General features: G+C 34.8%; 4 protein-coding genes and 1 long non-coding RNA gene across 5 annotated transcripts in view; 1 reads left to right on the plus strand and 4 right to left on the minus strand.

Moving 5' to 3' along the window:
• LOC141678418 (uncharacterized) overlaps nt 1–3,479 on the minus strand; it is a 30,707-nt gene extending 27,228 nt beyond the window's left edge. Inside the window, exon 1 of the transcript XR_012557745.1 lies at nt 3,351–3,479. The gene's annotated coding sequence lies outside the window, so the exon portion shown is untranslated. The remainder of the gene's footprint in view (nt 1–3,350) is intronic.
• On the minus strand, nt 2,346–2,957 carry LOC141680731 (uncharacterized). Its single transcript, XM_074486870.1, has one exon. It carries the CDS (start codon nt 2,955–2,957, stop codon nt 2,346–2,348), a length of 612 nt encoding a protein of 203 aa, XP_074342971.1.
• An 11,456-nt stretch (nt 3,480–14,935) lies between the features above and the next one.
• Nucleotides 14,936–18,394, plus strand: LOC141678578 (uncharacterized). Its single transcript, XR_012557800.1, has 4 exons — nt 14,936–16,189; nt 16,816–17,007; nt 17,100–17,315; nt 18,044–18,394. It is a non-coding gene; the product is annotated as an uncharacterized LOC141678578 (long non-coding RNA).
• A 1,749-nt stretch (nt 18,395–20,143) lies between these two features.
• Nucleotides 20,144–21,109, minus strand: LOC141680732 (uncharacterized). Its single transcript, XM_074486871.1, has 2 exons — nt 20,928–21,109; nt 20,144–20,582 (listed from the first exon to the last, which is right to left on the minus strand). The coding sequence occupies exons 1-2, from the start codon at nt 21,107–21,109 to the stop codon at nt 20,144–20,146; spliced, it is 621 nt and encodes a 206-aa protein (XP_074342972.1).
• Nucleotides 21,110–21,307: 198 nt separating this feature from the next.
• LOC141680733 (uncharacterized) lies at nt 21,308–22,267 on the minus strand. Its single transcript, XM_074486872.1, has 2 exons — nt 22,143–22,267; nt 21,308–22,091 (listed from the first exon to the last, which is right to left on the minus strand). Exons 1-2 carry the CDS (start codon nt 22,265–22,267, stop codon nt 21,308–21,310), a joined length of 909 nt encoding a protein of 302 aa, XP_074342973.1.
• Between the last annotated feature and the right edge of the window lie 278 nt (nt 22,268–22,545).

The raw sequence follows: 22,545 nt of genomic DNA on the forward strand, positions 1-22,545 counted from the left end.
CCCATTCGTTTTTTCGCAGCCAATGCTAACAATAAACGTACTGTTTCCATCCTCGTAACTGGTGCAAATGCTTCTTCGAAATCAATACCTTGTTTCTGAACGTATCCCTTGGCGACAAACCTTGCTTTATAATTTGTAATCGCTCCATTTGCATCCCTTTTAATTTTGAATACCCATTTTAAACCAATTGCCCTGTGACCTGGTGGCAAATCGGTCAGAACCCAAGTTCTGTTTCTCTCAATTGAGTCCAGTTCACTATCCATAGCTTTCTTCCATTCAACTTCCTGTGTTGCCTCTTCATAGCTGCTAGGCTCCTCAATACTTAGTAACAATAGATCATCTGCAATCTCTATTTGTTCTGTGTCGTCATATATCTCGCTAAGTAATCTGAACCTCCCTGGTGCACTGCTAGTTGCATATGATTCTGCACTTTCATTTCCGGCAGTCATCTCTGAATTACTAGACATATCAGAGTTTCGTGACACACTTGATTGAGTAGGTGTTGCTGGCTCCGAAGTGTTTGCAGAAAAATGCTCATTTTCACTGCAATCACCTTCACTGCAAGTGCTTTTGATCACAAAGTTCCCTGCAACATGGTCTGGAAAACTCACTTTACCTCCAATTCCTTGTTCTTTCCAATCCCAGAAATTTCCTTCTTGAAACACCGTATCTCTGCTTATGTGTAACGTTCCACTGCTTGGATCATACAAATTATTTGCCTTTGTTCCTGGTTCCTTACCCAAGTATACCACATGCTTACTTCTATCATCCAATTTCCTGGTATACACCGCTGGTATCTTTATGTATGCAACACAACCAAACACTTTGATGTGACTAATATCTGGTTTTCGTCCACACCAAGCTTCATATGGAGTTTTCCCCTTCAGTATTTTAGTTGGCAAATGATTCAGAATATATATTGCATGTCGTGCTGCCTCACCCCACATATAAGACGCCAGCTTTGAACCTTTGAGTAGAATCCTTGTCATAGCTGCTACTGTACGATTCCTTCGCTCCACAACTCTATTTTGTTGTGGAGTGTACGGAGCCGTATAGTGCCTTTGAATGCCCATACTTTCACAAAACGAATCGAACTCAAGGCCACAGAATTCTCCTCCCCTATCGGTTTTCAGAATCTTTATTTTATTTTCCGTTCCTCTTTCAACCAGTGCTTTAAACCTTTTGAATGACTCGAAAGCTTCACCTTTTGTTTTTAACATATATATCCACATTTTGCGTGTACAATCATCGACAAGTAAAAGAAAGTACCTGTTCTCTGGTAGCGTTGAGGGAGTTATAGGTCCATAGATGTTTGCATGAATTAATTCTAGTGGCTTCTTTGCTGTGAATAGTGCCTGGGATTGGAATGACTTTCAAACCTGTTTGGACATTAAGCAACCCTCACATTTCCTCTTTGGCTGAAAAAAATTAGGAATTCCAACTGCCATCTCTTCCTTGGACATCAATTCCATTGCTTTAAAGTTAACATGTCCGAGGCGAGTATGCCACAGCCATGTTTCCTCCTCAGCCTTTGATAACCAACACATTGACCTGTTTTCCTCGAGACTAATCTTATACCGTCTATTTGCAGATCTCTGAACTCTCATGAGCAGCGTTCCTCCTTGCTTATAAACCCTCAATTGATCTTCTTCCAGTACCACTTTGCAACCCTCCTCAGATAATTGACCTGGGCTCAATATATTATTACACAATGTTGGTATATAATATACATCATGCACATTCCATTCCTCACCATTTTTGCATATAAATGATACTACCCCTTTGCCTCGAATAGTAACAGTAGAGCCGTCTCCAAATCTTACTTGTCCCGTAACTATTTCATCCAATTCCTTGAACTTTCCCCTTTCTCCAGTCATGTGTTGGCTAGCCCCATTGTCTAAGTACCACACCTGGGACATATTGCTCTCATCATTCTTCTTGCTGAGTGTAGGGGTCACCCTTTCTTCGTTTAACAGAACTATACCACCTTCCTTAATGTCACTCTCCATTAACAGCAATGCTGGTTCATCTTCTTCAGCTTGAGTCATATTCACCTCTGGTTTTTGCTCTTTCTCCTTCTTTGGTTTGCGACACTCATAGGCAAAATGACCATACGTCCCACAGTTGTAACACCTCAACGTACTCCTATCACGAGTTCCCCGACCACCATTCCTTCCTCGAGTATCAGCACTTCGAGTCCTTTGTGTCCAGGACCCTTCACCTCCGGTTTTGTTTGCTTTACTGATCCACTCTTCTCTTGTTAACAGTAGTTTTCCACCCGTGTTTTCGCTTCTTGACCATTCTTCTTCAGTAAGCATTAGTTGCCCCTTTCCACTATCACTCTGTCATTTGGTTCGTTCATCATTTGTCTTGAGCGAGCCAACGGTCTCCTCGACAGTCATTTTGTTTAGATCTCCAAACTGTTCAATCGTTGACACAATCTGAAGATACCTATCTGGCATTGCACGAAACAGTCTCTTCACAACATAACTCTCTGAAACAGTCTCACCCAGAGCACAAATATTTATCACTAATCCGTTCAATTTCATACAAAACTCGTCCAGTTGATCTGACTCCTTCATATGCAAGTTTTCAAACTCACTCTTCAAGGTCTGAACCTTGGCTTGCTTCGCACGATCCGCGCCTTGACACATAGTCTTTATCGGTTCCCACGCCTCTTTCACTTTCTCTTTCTCAGCCACTGACAATAGTACATCCTCAGGTATACTTTGATAAATAGTAGCAAGAGCGATCTGATCATGCTTCTCATAAACTGTCACTTTATCCTTTTCACTCACCTCCACAGCATCCCATACGCCGTGGGCTTTCATGAAGACCTTTATTTTCAGGGCCCAAGCAGTATAATTACTCCTGGACAACATGGGATAGTTCAAACCAAGAGCACCGTCCTTCAGCTTAGTCTTCTCCGTTGTCATTCTTGGCATATACTTGGGCATACGTTATGTACACCTGCTCTGATACCAAAATAATGAAAAACACATGCACTCAACTTATGAATATACTAGCTGTTTGTTTGTTAAAACTGAAAAATAAGCTTTGCTCGGAATAATGTTCCCTTGCCTTCAAAAGAAATAAGCGATTACAAGAATTTAAAGTAGATAACCACACGCAGGTGGTAGCCAGAAAATAGTTAACTACATAACAGACTCCTATCTACCGGCCACTACTTGAATTCTTCTAAAAATACTCTAACGACTAGACGACTGATTCAAACAACTCTGAACTACACAATTTATTCAAATAAAACATTATTCAGACACCAAGTTTAGATTAACTAATTTCCAACACTCTGAAGGTAAAAATATAAATTTCTTTAACTTTGGTGGTACCTCCTACCAAACATGGAGCAATAATCAAGGAGGATGGATGCTCCCCCGGCCAACATCAAACAATTATCCGTTCGGAAGCCACACTTTCCCAGTAACAACATCAAACATTCAACCTGCAGAAAGGTCGACTGACTCCAGGCCGCCATCTGGCATTGCTCTTACTGAAAGAATAATATCAAGGCCAATACCAAGGCTAATACAACACATTGATCTTTCAGGAGGGACATTCTTAGGATTTATTTGGATTGGGGGTTGAGGAGTAACAGGTTGGGTTGAGTTGGACTAGGTTTGTTGGGGTTAGGTTAGGTTGGGTTGGATTGAGTTCTTATCCCATTTGGATGTAATGGTACACAGAGTAGGTGTTTGAATGAGCGGTTCAAATTCAAAAATTTGAAATTGAAATTATTTTCAATAAAAGTAAATTATTAATTAAAATTACAGTTTTTAAAATTTGTATTATTCATTTTAAAATGCATAACATTTAAAACCATTTATTCATTCACTTTGTCCATAAGGCCTAATGCATAATTAGAAAAAAAATAATTTTTTTATATATGTAAATGTGATCAAATAATTAATAAAGTTATATAATAAAAATAATTAAAACTAAACTGTATTTTTGAAAGTGACTATTTATCTATTTTTTATAAGTGACTTGCTATTAGTAGTGTTTTTAAGTCCAATCTAAATATATATGTTTATGACTGAAAAGAAAGTAAATAAAAAAAAAAGAAATAGTAAAACGAACACCGAGAAGAGATTGACATGTCACATCAATTGAAATATATTAAAAAATATAAAATTTTCATTTTTTACTCCATGTAGCATCTAGAGCCTGGACACTGGACAACACACGTTTAAGCTCCACAACACCCCAAATAGGAGTGTTAAAATACTCTCCAATTTCACTTTAAATAATAGGTTAAAGCCACACTTTAAAAAATATAGAGATTATAAATATTTACTCCTCCTGATATTAATATCTTCCTAGTTCATAAAAAAATAAAAACTACAACTGCTCATTCTCTACTTAAGAGATGGAAGATATCAGTGATTCACATTATAGTTAAATTAATGAATTTTGAATCTTTTCCAACTTACAAAAGTGTTGCACCCATTATTTTGAATGTATCGTTAATGAAGTAATAACATCTTCAATGACGAGATCACCCAGTAAATTTGTTAAGTGGATTCACATACACGTTAAAGGAATGCGAGCTTATTGACCTTGGATTTATCGGAGAAAAATATATGTGGAAAAAAATCTAGGGGGTCAATATAACTGGGTTCAAGAAAGGTTGGACATGGTGGTTGAGAATTTTGAGTGGAAGAACCTTTTTCAATGGCAGAAGTTTAAGTAATGGATGTTGCAACTTCGGATCATTTGCTATTGCAATTGGAGCTTAATAAAAATGTTCATATACAGAGCGGGCCTAGGTTTAAGTTTGAGAACAATTGGCTAAGAGAGCAGGATTGTAAGAATATTATTCAACAAGAATGGGGCAAGGAGGACAATGTTGATATTGTGGAGAAAATCTTTGGATGTGGAGAGAAATTACATCAGTGGGGAACTGATTTCAGTCAGAAATTTAAATGGCAATTCCAATATTACAGACCTTGGTTATGAAAGCTCAGAGCTAGAAGAGATGTAAGTGGCATTCGGAGATATAATCACTTGCAGTGGGAGTTTTTGAATTTACTTGAAAAACGAGAGATATATTGACGACAGAGAGCTAAACAATACTGGTTGAGGGAATGGGAAAGAAAGACCCAATTCTTTTACCGGTATGCGTCTATAAGATAGAAAAACAAGGTGGAACGTATAAAAAATGTATATGGTGAATGGCAGGAAATGACAGAGGGAGTGAGATATGTCATCGAGAATTATTTTGTGTTTCTATTTACGGCAGTAAATGGGGATGGACAGCTGTTAACTCAGGAGGTAGTATAGCAGATTTCGGATGAAGATAATGAAGGTCTGATAGCGGAAATCACTGGGGAGGAGATTAAGAATGCAGTGTTCTCCAAGCATCCCGATAAGTCAAGTGAACCTGATGGATTTAATCCAGGACTCTATCAAGCTTTTTGAGACATTGTGCAAGAGGATGTAATTATATTTTTTCAAAGATTTATGCAGGATGGCACTTTACCAACAGGATGATACTTTGGTTTGTTAGAGTCTGAAAGTAAAAATTCCACAGACAATGGGAGATTTGAGACCCATTTCACTTTGTAACGTGCTTGTGCGGATTTTACCAAAGATGTTGTCAAATAGATTGAAGAAGTGCTTGGGGCGGATTATATCGCACAAAAAGAATGCATTTGTGGAAGGTAGACTCCTGACAGCACTACAAGAAAATAAGGTTAAATACAACTGATTTAAATTCGATCGGGGTTAAATTCGACCGCAGGCGGTCGAATCCTTTGGACACGGCTAAATTCGATCGGCCTTAGTCGAATTTAAACGGTCGTATTTACAATCAATTTTAACTGAAAACGGTTGAAATTAAAACGGTCGAAATTAAACAGGTCGAATTTAGCCCCTAAATTCGACCAAAAAAAATTACCGGTCGAATTTAGCCCCCCAACAAAATGGAGGGAATTTCCCCGCTAAGTAATTTATTTGCCACTCCTAAATTTAACCGATTTCGGTCAAATTTTATATTTAAAATTGGAGGAAAATTTATCCATACTTTTGCAATTTTCAAAAAAAAAATGAGGGAAATTTCCCGCCCATTTTGAAGGTATATTTCAACGAAATTCGGTTTATTTATAACTTTTCTCAATTTAATTTTTAATAAAAAAAATTATTTAAATGTTAGTGAATATTTTGAAATTGTGAATATGGGAGAGAATAAAAGTTATCCAAAAAAAAAATTAGTTCTTGAAAAAAAAATTATGCGCTATAAGAATTTTCAAATTCCTTTATTTGTTTAAAAAATATAATTGATGCTAGTTATCTATATAAGTCTAACCGATATTTGACTTTTTAAAATGACAAACCAAATAAAATTATTTTGATATGAAATTTTGGTCATAACAATATATATATATATAAGCATCCATACGGTTGAATCGATGAAAACATTTATAAAAATAAAAAATAAAACACCAATTCAAGACTAAATACTAATTAGTTGTACAGGTCAAACTGATGTCTGACTATTAAAATGGAAAATTAAATAAAATTATTTTGATTTGAAACTTTCATTATATTACTAATATATATATATTTATTGACATCTATACGGTTGGATCCCTGAAAAATATTTTTTTTAAAATCAAAACACCAATTGAGGACGAAACACTAGTTAGTTATACTAGTCAAACTGATTTTTGACTATTAAAATGGCAAACCAAATAGAATTATTTTGATATTAAATTTTGGTTATATCACTAATATATATATATATATATATATATATATATCTATTGACATCCATACGGTTGGATCGATAAAAAATATTTTTAAAAAAATAGAAACACCAATCCAGGACTAAACACTAGTTAGTTGTACTAGTCAAACTCATGTTTGACTGTTAAAATGGCAAACCGAATAAAATTATATTGATCTAAAACTCTGGTTATATAAGTAATATCAATATCTATTGAAATTCATACGGTTGGACCGATGAAAAATATTTTTGAAAAAATCGAAACACCAATTCAGGACTAAAGACCAGTTAGTTATACTAGTCAAACTCATGTTTGACTCTTAAAATGGCAAATCAAATAAAATTATTTTGATATGAAATTTTGGTTATATCACTAATATATATTTATCTATTTCCATCCATACCGTTGGACCGATGAAAAATATTTTTGAGAAAATCGAAACACCAATTCAGGACTAAACACCAGTTAGTTGTACTAGTCAAACAAATGTTTGACTGTTAAAATGACAAATCAAATAAAATTATTTTGATATGAAATTTTGGTTATATCACTAATATATATATTTTATGACATCCATATGGTTAGACCGATGAAAAATATTTTTGAGAAAATTGAAACACCAATTCAGGACTAAACACCAGTTAGTTGTACTAGTCAAACTGATGTTTGACTATTAAAATGGCAAATCAAATAAAATTATTTTGATATGAAATTTTGGTTATATCACTAATATATATATTTATTGACATCCATACGGTTGGACCGATGAAAAATACTTTTGAAAAAATTTAAACACCAATTCACGACTAAATACCAGTTAGTTGTACTAGTCAAACTGATGTTTGACTCTTAAAATGACAAACCAAATGAAATAATTTTGATCTGAAACTCTGGTTATATCATTAATATATATATATATATATCTATTGACATCTATACGGCTGGACCAATGAAAAATATTTTTGAAAAAATCGAAACAGCAATTCAGTACTAAACACTAGTTAGTTGTACTAGTCAAATTGATTTTTGACTGTTAAAATGGCAAACCAGATATAATTATTTTGATATGAAATTTTGGTTATATCACTAATATATATATATATATATCTATTGACATCCATACCGTTGGACCATTGAGGACTAAACACTAATTAGCTGTACTTGTGAAAGTGATGCCTTACTATTAAAATGAAAAATTAAAAATATATACGTGAGTAGAGAATTTAGATTTTTCGTGTATTTGATAATTTTCTAAATTTTAAATATTTTTTTAAGATTAGGATGTGAATTAGGATTAGGTTAGACTTTGTAATTTATTAAATTTTATATATGTTTTTGGTTAATACAACTATACAGATATTTATTTTTACATGATTCCATCATTATTTATATTCATATTTATATTTTATAATAAAGTATGAACCCCTTTTATATATAATAAAGTTTTCAACAGATGGTATGGTAGCCCATTTAACAAAGGCTCGGCCCAATGTGAAACCCTAAGCAACTTAACATCTGGATATCATCGTAAACACAATCCTCTCGGTGTGATTACTCCTTGTGCTAATTCGCAGCTTACTACTCAAATGGCTCATGTTGCTCCTCTCCCTTTCTCTCTCAGCGATCGTGACATTCAGGTCTAAACCCCCTGCTTTTCATTTCTACCCATTCACTTCAATTTTGTGTTTTTAGTAGCTGGTCTAATTAGGAACTAAATGAGCCTATTTGAAAGTATGGGTGGATCAAATTTGTTTGTGTGGGAGCTGGTTTTTTTCTGGGTTAATTTAGTCGTGATGTTTTGTTGGGTCTGCGTCTTTGTGCTTCGATTTTTTCGAGCTGGTGTTGCAGAATTTTTGCGTGCTTGAAGCTAGGGGGGGGTTAAAGCAGGAGAAGAGGTTTCTATTAACTTTGGTATCTTCTTGTTTCCTTCCCCAATTTTTTATATTAATTTTGCTTATAAGCAGCTTCTTCATTTTTTTATTATTGTATAAATTGTCGAATCACATTATCCATGTTTGATAATTGTTAAACTAGAATCAAGAGGAGTGTTCATTATATGATAAACTTTTTATTGGCTTAGGGGTATCTCTAACTTTCCATTTTATGTAAAAGTCTTGTACGATTCTACACCTTACAATTTTTTTTGTTTAAAATCCAATTTGAAGATTATATATAGAAAATAAGAACCATAAATACTTGTGGGATATTGTTTCCAAGCATTTGCATTTGTTCTTCTGTTTTGTTTACACACTGTAGTCACAATTATTGTAGATGACTGATAAAAGGGGATTTACAAATTAGACCACACGTTTGGTCATGTTGCTCATCTGCTTTCATTTAGCTAAAGTATGCTCTGGATTTCTGCTTGAATTATCTTTAACTTTTATTTCATCTAAAAGTCAGTCCAATTCTTATAGTAGTACAGGAGCACACTACCACAAACATACAAGAAGTACTGATAACTTAGTACAGTAAAAGAGATAGAGGAGTGTTGATTCTATACAAGAGAAAATATATATTATGATGTGTATGTGTGTGCTCTTCTGTTTTTTTGGGGGGGGGGGGGAGAAAAAATTAGTACTTGACTACTTTGCTGTGTAAGAATTTTCATATTGACCATCAAAGTAGAAATTATTCGAAACCTCAAATGTTTAAATGGGTGCTTTGCTGCTTTGTGCTCTTATTTGCTGTGATCTCAACCAGATGATTCGGATATCTTCCGGGACTCTTTATGCGGCCACAAGTATCATTGCTAATATGTCTGTATTTTTATTGAATATGTCTAATTTCTGCCGGGAACCAAATGTTTATTATTCTAGGCTCCTCCTCGTTCCGATATTGTACAAAGCTTGAAAAATGGCATTAATTATTGTAAACCTTCTGGGAATGGGTGCTTCTATTCTTGGCATACAAGCTACAGTAGGGTGGTTGAAGGCTAAGTCTCTGACCACGTCAAGTAATCCATTTTACCAAGGTATCTCGCCTGGGAGCAGTCCTGTTCTGGCATTGGATGTGTACTCAAACAGAACAAGAAGTACACGAGTTTACTCAAGATATTGAAATAATTTCTGTTAATGAAACAAAAGAAGATGTCTGTGATGGTTATCGTACTAGATGCATAGAGGGAAAGAAGGCGACGGATCATAGACATTGCTGTTTTGTCAAAGGTCAAGTTTTATGCTTTAAGTTTCAGAAGAGACGTTTGAGGTTGCTGCTGCTGTTTTTGTCATAGCGTGATGTTAAACGTGTTGGAGAATCCAAATGCTGAAGTTTGTTGTTGTTGCGGAAAAAATGAAGTGGACAGAGTTTGTTGTTGTTGCTGTTGAGCCATTAAATCTATTTGTTGACATTGTCTTTTTATACATATGTGTTGTATTAGTTGAAGATAATATTGTGTAGAATTGCGGTTGTTGATATGATACGTTCCAAGATGTTCTAGTTTGGTTAGGTTGAAATTATAAAATGAAATTGTGTAGCATTTTGCTATTTTTTTAAAATCTGGTGTTAGTTTAAATTGATTGAATTCGGTTGAATTTATGTTGTAACCAAAAATAGTGGAAATTAATTTTCGATTGTATACGGCCTAATTTAATATTTTGGCGGTATTTTTAAATTTTTTCGAAAATTTAATTACTTTGGCGGGATTTTTAAATTTTTTCAAAATATTTAAATATTTGGGCGGGATTTTTAAATTTCAAGTGAAAAATTAAATTTGTTTGCCCTCAGTCGAATTTTTTCAGTTGAATTTAAACGGTCGTAAATATCCGGTCATAATTAGTCGGTCGAATTTAGTTAAATACGACCGAACTCCTAAATTCGACTCTCTTTATTACAACCGATTCAAAATCGGTCGAATTTAGGTAAATTCGACAACGCGCAGTTGAATTAAGCTAAATTCGACCGATTTTTTTTTGGTCGAATTTAGCTTTTTTTCTTGTAGTGCAGACAATTCACTCATTGCTTTTAAAATCAACCTTTACATTAAGCGAAAGAATCAAGTTAGGACGGGGTGGGCAGTGTTGTAACTAGATGTGTTTAAGGCATATGATATTTTAGAGTTGGAATTTATAAAAAGTATGATGATCAAGTTTGGTTTTATTAACAAATTGGTGAAAAGGTTAATGTAATTTATCAGTTTACTCAAATATAATTTCATCCATGATGGCGTGGTATTTGGGAGTGTCAGTCCAGGGTCTTAGTGCAATTATTAATAGGTGCAATTCGTCAAGGGGATCCAATTTCTTCGTACATTTATAATAGGTGCGTGGATGCTCTTAGTGCAATTATTAGAAGAAAGGAGGAGATGGGTTTTATTCACGGCTGTAGGATTGCAAAAGGATCTCCCAAAATTTCACACTTACTCTTTGCGAACGATTGTTATTTATTTTTTCAAGCTACTACTTTGGAAGCAAAAATGGTGAAGGAGGCCTTGCAGAGATATGGAGATATTTTTGGGCAACATATCAATATACTAAGTCTGTAATCACATTTTCTGCAAATAAAAAGTTTGAAGATCGTGTGGAAGTGTGTGTTCAACTAGAAGTGTAGAAGAAACCAGGTCATGGGAAATATTTAGGTCTGCCTATACCGATAGGAAGTAACAAAACAACCACGTTCAGTTTCTTGGTGGATAAAGTAGAGCAGAAATTACAAGCTTGGAGTGCGCAGAACATATAAAAGCTGGTAAAGTTACATTTTTAAAAACCGCAGGACAATCTGTTCCTAACTTTTGGATGGTTTTGTTGTTGTTTTCGCTAGAGATATGCGACAAGATTGAAAAGAAAATGAATACTTATTGATGGGGAGGGAGAAAGGAAACTAGAGGTATAAAATGGATGAGATGGGAGAGATTATGTGAACTTAAGGAGATGGGTGGATTTTGGTTTCGCAAGCTTAATGGGTTTAATAATTCTATGCTTAACAAACAGGCATGGAGACTTCTAAACGTAGAGAACATGTTGGTTATTGAGACTATGAAGGCAAGATATTACCCTCAGACTAATTTTTTTGATGCGAAGTTGGAAGCTAATCCATCGTTTATATGGCGTAGTATTATTGCATCTCAAGAGGCATTGAAGTAGGGGTGTAGACGTAAGATTGAAGATGGTAAAATAACAAGAATTTGGCATATTCCTTAGCAATCGTGTAAGAAAAATGGTTTCTTAACGAGTAATATGTATAGTGAGATGCAAGATACACTACTGTGTAACCTTATGGAGGAGGAAAATCATAGCTGAGATGAAGATATATTGCGTAACTTATATTATGAGATGGATTAAATGTTGATAAGACAAATTCCTATTCCATGATGTAGTCGACCACACTCATGGTACGGGTTGCTCGAGGATAAAGGAAACTTCAGTGTGAAGAGTGATAACTCCTGATGGCGGGGCCGCTCCTTCAACGTTGTGCCTGGATCCTTTGCCGCTATGGAGGTGTATCTGTGGCAGGGTTCCTACAAAACAACACCGAAAGGGGGTTTGGGTCCTGCGGCACATCCGGTGTGAGAGTAAGAACTCGCTTTTAGGAAAGATGAATATAGATACGGGTGTAAGGTGGATGTGTGTGTATATGAGTGCAAGAGAGTGATTAACCCCAAAACCTTACCTTCTTGGGCTATTTATAGCCCAAGGATAGGGTTTTGGAGTAGGTACCTTTAAATCGTGGCCATTGATTCTAGGAGCTGAGGACACCTTGAGTGGATGCTTTACACGTGTCAGCACCGGACTGGCCGAGGAATGTTCCGAGGATCCTCTGACACTTGCCCTGATTATTCCTATGATTGATGGGTGAGAGTTGTCGCTATCATGTGTTTTGGCATATGCCTCACGTGCTGGGACCTCTCAAGGTTGGGCTAGTAGGACTGAACTAGTTAGGACTAGTGGTGTGCGGGAGTGGATGTAGTTAGGAGTTCGGGTCTGGCTCTTACAAGATCTACATGTACTTTAATCCCTAAATTATATATTCAACCATATAATCTACTTTAATGTAGCGACTAAGAACAATTTTATTATACAAAATAAATCATCCCTAAATTAATGCAACAAATTAAATTGGTGTTTCCATTTTTTAAAAATATGTTTTATCGATCAAAACGTATGGATATCAATATATATTAGCTATAACCAAAGTTTTATATCAAAATAAATTTTATTTGGTTTGCCATTTGAAAAATCAAACATTAGTATTAATAGTACAACTACCTAGTGTTTAGTCCTGAATAGGTGTTTCAATTTTTTTTAAAATATTTTTCATTGATCCAACCGTATGGATGTTAATAGATAAATATATTAGTAATATAACCAAACTTTCATATCAAAATAATTTTATTTGATTTGCCATTTAAACAGTCATACATCAATTTAACTAGTAAAGCTAACAAGTGTTTAATCATGAATTGGTGTTTCGATTTTTTTTAAAATATATTTAATCGATCCAACAATATGGATGTCAATAGATATATATATATATATATATATATATATATATATATATATATTCGTGATATAATCAAAGCTTCAGATACAAATAAGTTTATTTGGTTCCCCATTTTAATAGTCAAATATCAGTTTGACAAGTACAACTAGCTAGTGTTTAGTCCTGAATTGGTATTTTGATTTTTTTTTAAATATCTTACATCGATCTAACTATACGGATGTCAATAGATATATACATTAGTGGTATAACCGAAGTTTTAGTTCAGGATAATTTTATTTCGTTTTCCATTTCAACAGTCAGACATCAGTTTCACTTGTACAGCTAACTAGTGTCTAGTCCTGAATTGGTGTTTCGATTTTTTTAAAAACATTTTTCATCGGTAAAATGTATGGATGTAAATTATATTATTGATATAACCAAAATTTCAGATCAAAATAATTTTATTTGGTTTGTCATTTTAAAAGTCAAGTATGAGTTTGATTGGTACAACTACCTACTTTTAAGTCCTGAATTGGTGTTTCAATTTTTTGTAAAGTATTTTTCAACTATCTAACCTTATGGATGTCAATAAATATATATATTAGTGATATAATCAAAGTTTTAGATAAAAAATATTTATTTGGTTCCCCATTTTAATAGTTAAACATCAGTACAACTATTTAGTGTTTAGTCCTCAATTGGTGTTTCATTTTTTTTTAAAATATCTTTCATCGATCCAACCATATGGATTTCAATAGATATATATAATATTGATATAACCAAAGTTTTAGTTGAGGATAATTTTATTTTGTTTTCCATTTCAACAATGAGGCTTCAGTTTCACTTGTACAACTAACTAGTGTTTAGTCCTGAATTGGTGTTTCAATTTTTAAAAAAATATTTTTCATAGATCAATTGTATGGATGTAAATTATATTAGTGATGTAACCAAAATTTCAGATCAAAATAATTTTGTTTGGTTTGTCATTTTAAAAGTCAAGTATCAATTTGACTAGTACAACTACCTACTGTTTAGTCATGAATTGGTGTTTCAATTTTTTTAAAAATATTTGTCAACTATCTAATCTTATTGATGTCAATATATATATATATATATATATATATATATATATAGTAACATAATCAAAATTTCAGATCAAAATAATTTTATTTGGTTTGTCATTTTAAAAGTCAAACATCAGTTTGACTATTACAACTACCTAGTGTTTAGTCCTAAATTTCAAAAATATTCTCTCCCATATTTATAATTCCAAAATATTCACTAACATTTAAATAATTATTTTTATTAAAAATTAAAATTCTGAAAAAACCTAAATACAACCGAATTCAATTGAACTTCAAAAAGGGCGGGAAATTTCCCTCATTTTTTTCAAAAATTTAAAAGTGTGAGTAAATTTCCCGCCATTTTTAAATATAAAATTTAACAGAAATCGGTTGAATTTAGGAGTGTCAAATAAATTATTTGGCGGGAAAATTCCCTCCACTTTTTTATTAGGGCTAAATTCGACTAGAAAAAAATCCGGTCCAATTTAGGGGCTAAATTCGACCGGTTTAATTTTGACCGTTTTAATTTCAACCATTTTCGGTTAAAATTGGTCGTAATTATGACTGTTTAAATACGACCGTTTAAATTCGACTGAGTCCGGTTGAATTTAGCCGTGTCCAAAGGATTCGACCGCCTGCGGTCGAATTTAACCCCAGTCGAATTTAAATCAGTTGTATTTAAGCCTATTTTCTTGTAGTGAACAGCCATTACAAAATCTTCTTCTTCACTCTCGTTAGATTTCTCATTTTTAATTTTTTATTTGATTTGGAGATAATATGGGTTTTGAACTTGTTAGCCTCTTCTTCTCTTCACTTCGATTAGTGGTTTATTTGTATTTGACTAATTAGAGTATCTTCTTCTCTTTTTTTGATTAGTGGTTTATTTGTATTTAACTAGTTAGGGTATTTGACTTAGATGTTTGAGTAATTAGGGGTTTTGGACTGTTTAGGTTTTTCAATTGTTTTTGAATGTATCGTAATTGAAAAGTCGATGCATTTTTGGGATTGGGATCCTAACTGCTTTCTTCCTTTCCAGAGGATGTGCTTGTACAAGATACTTTTGATGTCTCTGAGATGATAAGTTTCATTCAAAATTTAGAATTCACTCAATTTTTTAAAGCACTGTTGGGCCTTTTCTAACACTAATTTGATTGGTTTTCATATTTTTATGCATTTATCTTTTATTTTTATTTGAATATAGTTTATGCAAAGCCACCCGGGCTGAGAGTGTATAGGGATATGGAACTAAGTTACAAAAAGAAGTTAATGGAATTAAAGATTGGTTTGATCATTTGTTTCCATCTGATGGTAAATTACAAGTTTTGGCCCAAGAATCCATCTTCTTACAGGTGAATCCCGCCCTCTTTCAATGTCGAACAAGGTTTTTAATGGATGTGCTGATACTCACACACATGCCTTCACCGAGACTAAACCCCAACTTCTTGTAACCGAGAGAAGATGGTATCCAACACGTTGTGATCAAAGGAATTAAGAAAGATAAAATCATAATATAATTCATATTTAGTTCTTTTCAGAATTATAAATTTCCTTTTTCAGATCTGACAAAACATTAGCCTATATATTCATACAGAAGAATTTGTTAAACATATATTTTTTGAGTATCAGTGATTGTAGGGAGGCTGATGAGGAGTACATAAAGTATTTTCATAGTGTGGAGGAGAGGTTGCTAAGTTATTTGTCAAAATGGATAGGGTTGGAGGAGAATGAGCTAAGGACGGCAGCTGATGGAGATAATATTGTATACCTCTTGAAGAACAGTTATTACCCATCATGCCCACGACCTGACCTAGCACTTGGTGTTCCGGCCTACGCCCACATGTCTGCCGTCACAATTCTTGTTCCAAATGATGTACAGGGGCTTCAAGTTTTTCATGATTGCAATTAGATAGATGCGCAGTACATCCCAACGCTCTCGTCATTCACATAGGCGATCAGCTTGAGGTACATTATTGGTCAATTACACCCTTCTCCTTTGGTTTTTATGGCTTTAATTATCATCAAAAATGTCAGTTGTAGAATATAGAGATTAAGCACACAATATTTAAAAAACTGTAGCTCAAGTGTCTTTGAGTAAATAAAGAAAACACATGTATTCGTATTCAATGTGTGTAGTTAATGATTTTAGTTTAGATGGACGGGAGTCAATGAAAAAATTAAAGAAAATTTCAAAAATAATTACTAATGGTTATCAATAATATCAAGTAAATGCATATCAGTTTATTCTTTTGACTCTCATTTACCATCTGCGACATGTTATCCCTTTGTTCCGTCTGTCAGCAATTCTTTCCTTTTCCTCTTGGTTGCCAAAACACACACACTGAAACACACACATAATATAATAGATTCTATGAAGATGGTACACAGACGCTGAACTAATTGGTATTTAATTAGCAGGCAAATATGTTTACGTTTAATCAATTTGCATTATCTTCATATACAAATAAAGTTGTGGCAAGTAAGTATATTCTAAGACTCTTATAATCTTATAGATTTTTAACTCTGGAAATGTCAAAATATATGAGTTTACTTGTATATGCATTAGGCTTCCTAATAAGTTTAAATTTTAGTGATGACAGCATAGTTGGAGGCTATCAAAACAGAAGCTGCATCGAAATTGAGAAACGCGCTTTGTTGCAACTTAAAAAAAGTCTCGTTGACAACTCAAATTACTTCAAAATATCCTGCAACAAGGTTTCAGAAAGTTTTTATTGAGCATTCACTATCTCTGGTTCCCTTGATTGCTAGAGGAGAAATGTTGGGTACTAATCAGCCTGTAATTCTACATTTACATATCATGTTTAACTGTTTGTAAATGTCCTGAATTACTAACATTTTTGTAACTAAAATACAGAGGACTGAGATGCACAACAGATTGAAGGAGGCCTCTCCGGAAACGAGCAAGATACTGCACTGTGTGTTAAGTAATGAATTAGTAATCAAATTTGACAGGCTGTTTAGAGAATGCCCACGCCCGGATGACAAACAAAGGATGAAACTAAGCCAAGATTTAGGCCTTAAGCCAAGACAAGTGAAGTTTTGTTTCCAAAACCGACGAACTGAAATGAAGGTAAGCCTGGACCCACTTAACTATACTCACTCACTCGCACTAATTTGTCAAGAGATCAATTAATCTTGCCAGATACTATAAGACTTCACTAGATTTTAGTACAAAGCTACTAAAATGTTGAAAAAGAGGGGTATCATAAATAATTTACAGTATGAATAGGGGTAATAAATTGAAGCAGTTGGGGGAACAGTCAACTCCTCTACCTCCTGCAACAATAGCATCCGAGAGGAACACAATATTAATGTCTTTACATTTAGGGTTTGGGTTCCTATATCCATGCCAGTTGTGTCCAAATAGTAATAAAATGCATGTGCAATGCATAGACTTGTAGTTATTATTATAACTTATAATGTGGTCCGTTTTTTATTAAATTTTGATTTGATTCTGTAAATAGGCACAGCAGGACCGAGCTGATAATTCTGTAAATATAGTGATCTATTGCAGGTAACCAATTATTTGTAAATATAGTGATATGGATCAAACTTATAAGTTACTGTTACTTTTCATTATTTAATGGCTAGTTCCATTTTTTGTATTTGAAATGGTAGTTGCTCTGATTTTCAATCATATATAGACTGAATTATTGTTCTTCGGTGTTTTACATAAATGGAATGTTTGTCGGCTAATTAACATGTATAACAAGTATATTAGTTTGGCATGTTTTAAACATAGTTGGCACGTTTTACACGTAGTTGATGGTTGAATTAAAGGTTGTTTTTTCATATTAGGTATCAGTTGGGAAGACAGCCTGCAAATACCAGGTTGTCCAGCAACAAGACTGTTAGGAGAGTGCGTGTTCGAGGTGGAAATGTCAAGTGGCGTACCTTGAGGGTATCTTGCTCAGAGTTTATTATTGTATACATAATTTTGTTATAATCTAGTCTTTGATAATCTAGTACTTTTTTCGTAGTTGTGATATCTGTTGGGGTGTGATTAAATGATGTTGGCCTAGTTTGGATGTAAATTAGTAAAATGGTATGGAGTTGACACTGTTATCTAGTAGTATGGTTTGGGTATTAAAACTCTTATGTATGGCAACTTTGATGTTTTGTTATTAATGGGATTGTTCTTTAAATTAAGCATATATTTCAAAAAATTTAAAATTAATGTTTAGATTTACCCGACTCTAATGTAATATATGATTATATATAGTGTTACATTATATATGTTACAGTTGCTTAACTAAAAAAAATTGGTGTTACAATAGATAAAACAGACTGTTACAATAGGTTAAATGGGACCCACAGGTGGTCCCACTTATGCAATCTTGATCAACCTAATGTATCACTCATTTTGCGTTACATTTGGGGCTTTTAGTGTTACATTAGTTGCCTATTGTAACATTTTCTTCTCTATTACAATAGATCAATGAAGTGTTATATTATGGTGCCTATTGTAATGCTCGTATACGTAATGCCCCTTGGTGTTACAATAGACCTAATGTAACATTTTTGGGCCTATTGTAACACCATTTTGACATTAAAATAGCCCACTTATGACGTAGTGAGTCATTGAAGCGTATAAGAAGTCTGTGGAGTACGACAGGGCGATTGCAAATGCTGGTGCTCTAGAGATTGCTTGCTGCTGGGTTGTTGCGGAGAGGCATATTAAGACAAATCTGGAGGCAGACTGGGATAGTTTTTTTGAAGAATTTATCAAGGTGAAACAGCTTATCGAGGCTGGACTCCGGGAACCGGAACCTTTTGATGGTTCTTGTCCTAGCTTCCTTCCACCATCTGCTCCGGACTCTTAGATTTGTATCTGAATTGTGGCTTGCTGTTTGTTAAGACTTTTAATGATTTGTGATTGTAATATTTGTACTTAGTTCCAGGCTATTTTAGTATGATTAACTTTTAAATGTTTGCTTTTGTTTGCTGTTATTCTGCTTTGCTATTGTAGTTTACTATCTCCTTAGAATTTTTTCTAAGTTAATGATGTTTGCTCTAGTCCAGACTCGTATTTGGTCTGGACTAGTAGTTCCTTATTTTTACTTAGAAAATTAATTCTAAGTAAATACGGTTTCTCTACTCCCGACTAATCTTTTGTCCGGACTAGTGATGGCTTATTTACTTAGAAATTTAATTCTAAGTAAATATGGTTGCTCTAGTCCTGACTAATTCTTTGTGCGGACTAGTGATGACTTATTTAGTTAGAAAATTAATTCTTAGTAAATATGGTTATTCTAGTCCTGACTAATATTTTTTCCGGACTAGTGATGGCTTCTTTGCTTGAAGATTAATTTTAAGTAAATTTTGTTGTTCTGGTCCTGACTAATATTTTGTCCGAACTAGTGATGACTTTTTTACTTAGAAAATTAATTCTAAGTGAATATGTTTGCTCTAGGTATGACTACTATTTTATCCGGACTAGCGATGGCTTCTTTACTTAGAAAATTAATTCTATGTAAATATGGTTGCTCTGGTCCTCACTAATATCTTGTTTGGACTAGTGATGGCTTCCTTGCTTAGGAAATTAATTCTAAGTGAATATGTTTGCTTTAGTCCTGACTACTATTTTGTCCGGACTAGTGGTGGCTTCTTTACTTAGAAAATTAATTCTAAATAAATATGGTTGCTCTAGTCTAGACTCGTATCTTGTCCGGACTAGTGATGGCTTCTTTATTTAGAAAATTAATTCTAAGTGAAAATGTTTGCTCTAGTCCAGACTCGTGGTTGGTCGGGACTAGTTGATAGTTTTAATAATTATAAAAAGAGAAATGCTTTTCATTAATATGGAGTTTCATTCATACAAAATATGAGTAAAAACAAACTGGTTGCTTGCCATATTGGCTACAAGATGTTGGTTGCTTTGTTTGCTTTTTCCAATTGCTAGAACTTCCTTAGCCGGAGTCTGTGCCAGGTATTAGGGATTTGTGTGCCGTCCATGTTCAGGAGTTTGTAGGTTCCCGGTCTCAGGACTTCTTTGACCTTATATGGTCCTTCCCATTTGGGCATTAGCTTTCCAGTATTTGTAGGATCTGATGCTTCTGTGTCTCGAAGAACTAAGTCTCCTACTTGGAAGTTTTTGACTCTGTATTTCTTACTGAAGTGCTCCCTTGTCTTCTCCTTGTACCTTTCGATCTTTTCTACAGCTTGACCCCGGACTTCATCGATCAAATCCATATTTGTTCTGAGTCCTTCTTCGTTGGCATCTTCATCAAAGTTTATTGCTCTATGAGAAGGCGATCCCACCTCAATAGGGAGCATTGCTTCTGTGCCATAAGCTAGTTTGAATGGAGTTTCTCCGGTGCTTGTCCTAGGGGTTGTCCTGTAGGACCATAGTACGTTTGGCAGCTCTTCTGGCCATTTTCTCTTGCTTTCTTTCAGTCTCTTTTCAATATCCCGGAGCAGGATTCTGTTTGTGACTTCTACTTGCCCATTTCCTTAGGGATATGCTACTGATGATTTTTTGTGCTTGATCTCGCGCTCGTGAAGGTAAGACTCGAATTCTGATCCGATGAACTGTGGTCCATTATCTGATACTAGGACTCGCAGAATCCCGAACCTCATCAAAATATTGCCCATAAACTTTATGCAGTCTTGTTGGTTTATGGTCCTCATTGCTTTCGCTTCAACCCATTTGGTCATATAATCAATTGAAATGAACAAGTACCTTAGATCTCCTTTGGCCTGGGGAAAGGGTCCCATTATGTCAATACCCCAGACGGCAAAGGGCACATTATTGAAGAGTTGGCATTCCTTGCATTTTTTCACGAACTCTATTTCGTCCTGATGAATAGTTGGCCAGTAATAGCCTTTTCTTATGATCTTATGAGCTAGGGCCTTTAAGGACATGTGATCTCCGTATATCCCTTCACGTACTTCCGTCAAACAGTATTTCGCTTCTTCTGGGCCAACACATTTCAGGATAGGAGATGAGAAAGTCCTGCGATAGAGTAGTCCTTCTTCGAGGAAGAACTTGGCTGCTTTTGCTTTCAGTCTTTGGGCTTTTCATTTGTCTTCTGGGAGCTCCCATTTCTCTAAGCAGATATTTTATCCAGTTCTGGTTGCTTTCGAACTCCAAGACTTCTCCGGAATCAAGAGATGGTTTGTGGAGTTCTTCAAAGTAAACTGAGCAATCCAGGTCTGATGACTTAACTTGGATAGAATATCTGCTTCTTCATTTTCCTCTCTACATATTTGTAGGACTTGGTTCTTTGGGATTGAAGCTAGGTAACTTTGAACCAGTGCTTGATACTTTTCCAGAATAGGGTCATTTGCTATATATTCTCCGTTTATTTGCTTGACCACTATCTGGGAGTCGCTGTAGATTTTTAAGTCCTGGACCCTCAGAGTCCTGGAGAGCTTTAGTTTTGCAATCATTGCCTCATATTTTGCCTGATTATTTGTTGTCGGGAAACCGAAAGGTATAGTTGTTTGAATGGTGAATCCCTCAGGATTTTTCAGTATAAGTTCGGCTCCTGATCTCTTGCTTGTTGAAGAACCATCTATTTTCAAGGTCCAGGCTCCCAAATTTGCATCTTGGTTTGTCTCTGGATCTATGTTCATTGGTTCCGGTTCTTCTTCCGAGAAGTTGCATTCGATTATGAAATCTGCAAGTGCTTGAGCTTTAATTGCAGTCCTGGGAATGAACCTCAAATTGAACTTTCTCAACTCCACAGCCCAATTGAGTAGTCTCCCCGAGATATCTAGCTTGTGAATTATCTTCCTTAGAGGCTGATTTGTTACCACTCTTATTTCTCTTCCTTGGAAGTAGTGCTTGAGTTTTTTTAAAGTTGTGACTAATGCGAAGGCAAACTTCTCTAGTCTTGGGTATCTAATTTCCGCATCTTTAAGAACTTAGCTTACGTAGTAGACTGGCTGCTACTTTCCATTCTCTTCCCTGATTGAGGCAGCTCCTACTGCTTGTGCTCTCGCTGATAAGTAGAAGTGGAGAAGCTCTCCTGGTTGAGCTTTAGTTAGGGATGGTGGCTGAAAGAGGTAGTACTTCATTCTCAAATGCCTTTTGGCACTCCGGACTCCAGTTTATCTCTTTCTTGTTGCTTGCTCCTTTCAGTAAATCGAAGAATGGTAAGTACCACTCTGCTATCTTTGAGAAAAATCTCATGAGTGCTGTTAAGGATCCTGCTAGCTTCTACACATCTTTTTGGGTCCTGGGAGCCCTCATTTCCTGGATTGCTTTTATCTTCTCCGTATTAGCTTCTATTCCTCTATTGCTGATCATGAATCCTAAGAACTTGCCTGCTCCTATTCCGAAGGTACATTTCTCC

The sequence above is a fragment of the Apium graveolens genome, chromosome 8, assembly GCF_009905375.1.
Source record: "Apium graveolens cultivar Ventura chromosome 8, ASM990537v1, whole genome shotgun sequence".
Lineage (NCBI taxonomy): Eukaryota > Viridiplantae > Streptophyta > Magnoliopsida > Apiales > Apiaceae > Apium > Apium graveolens.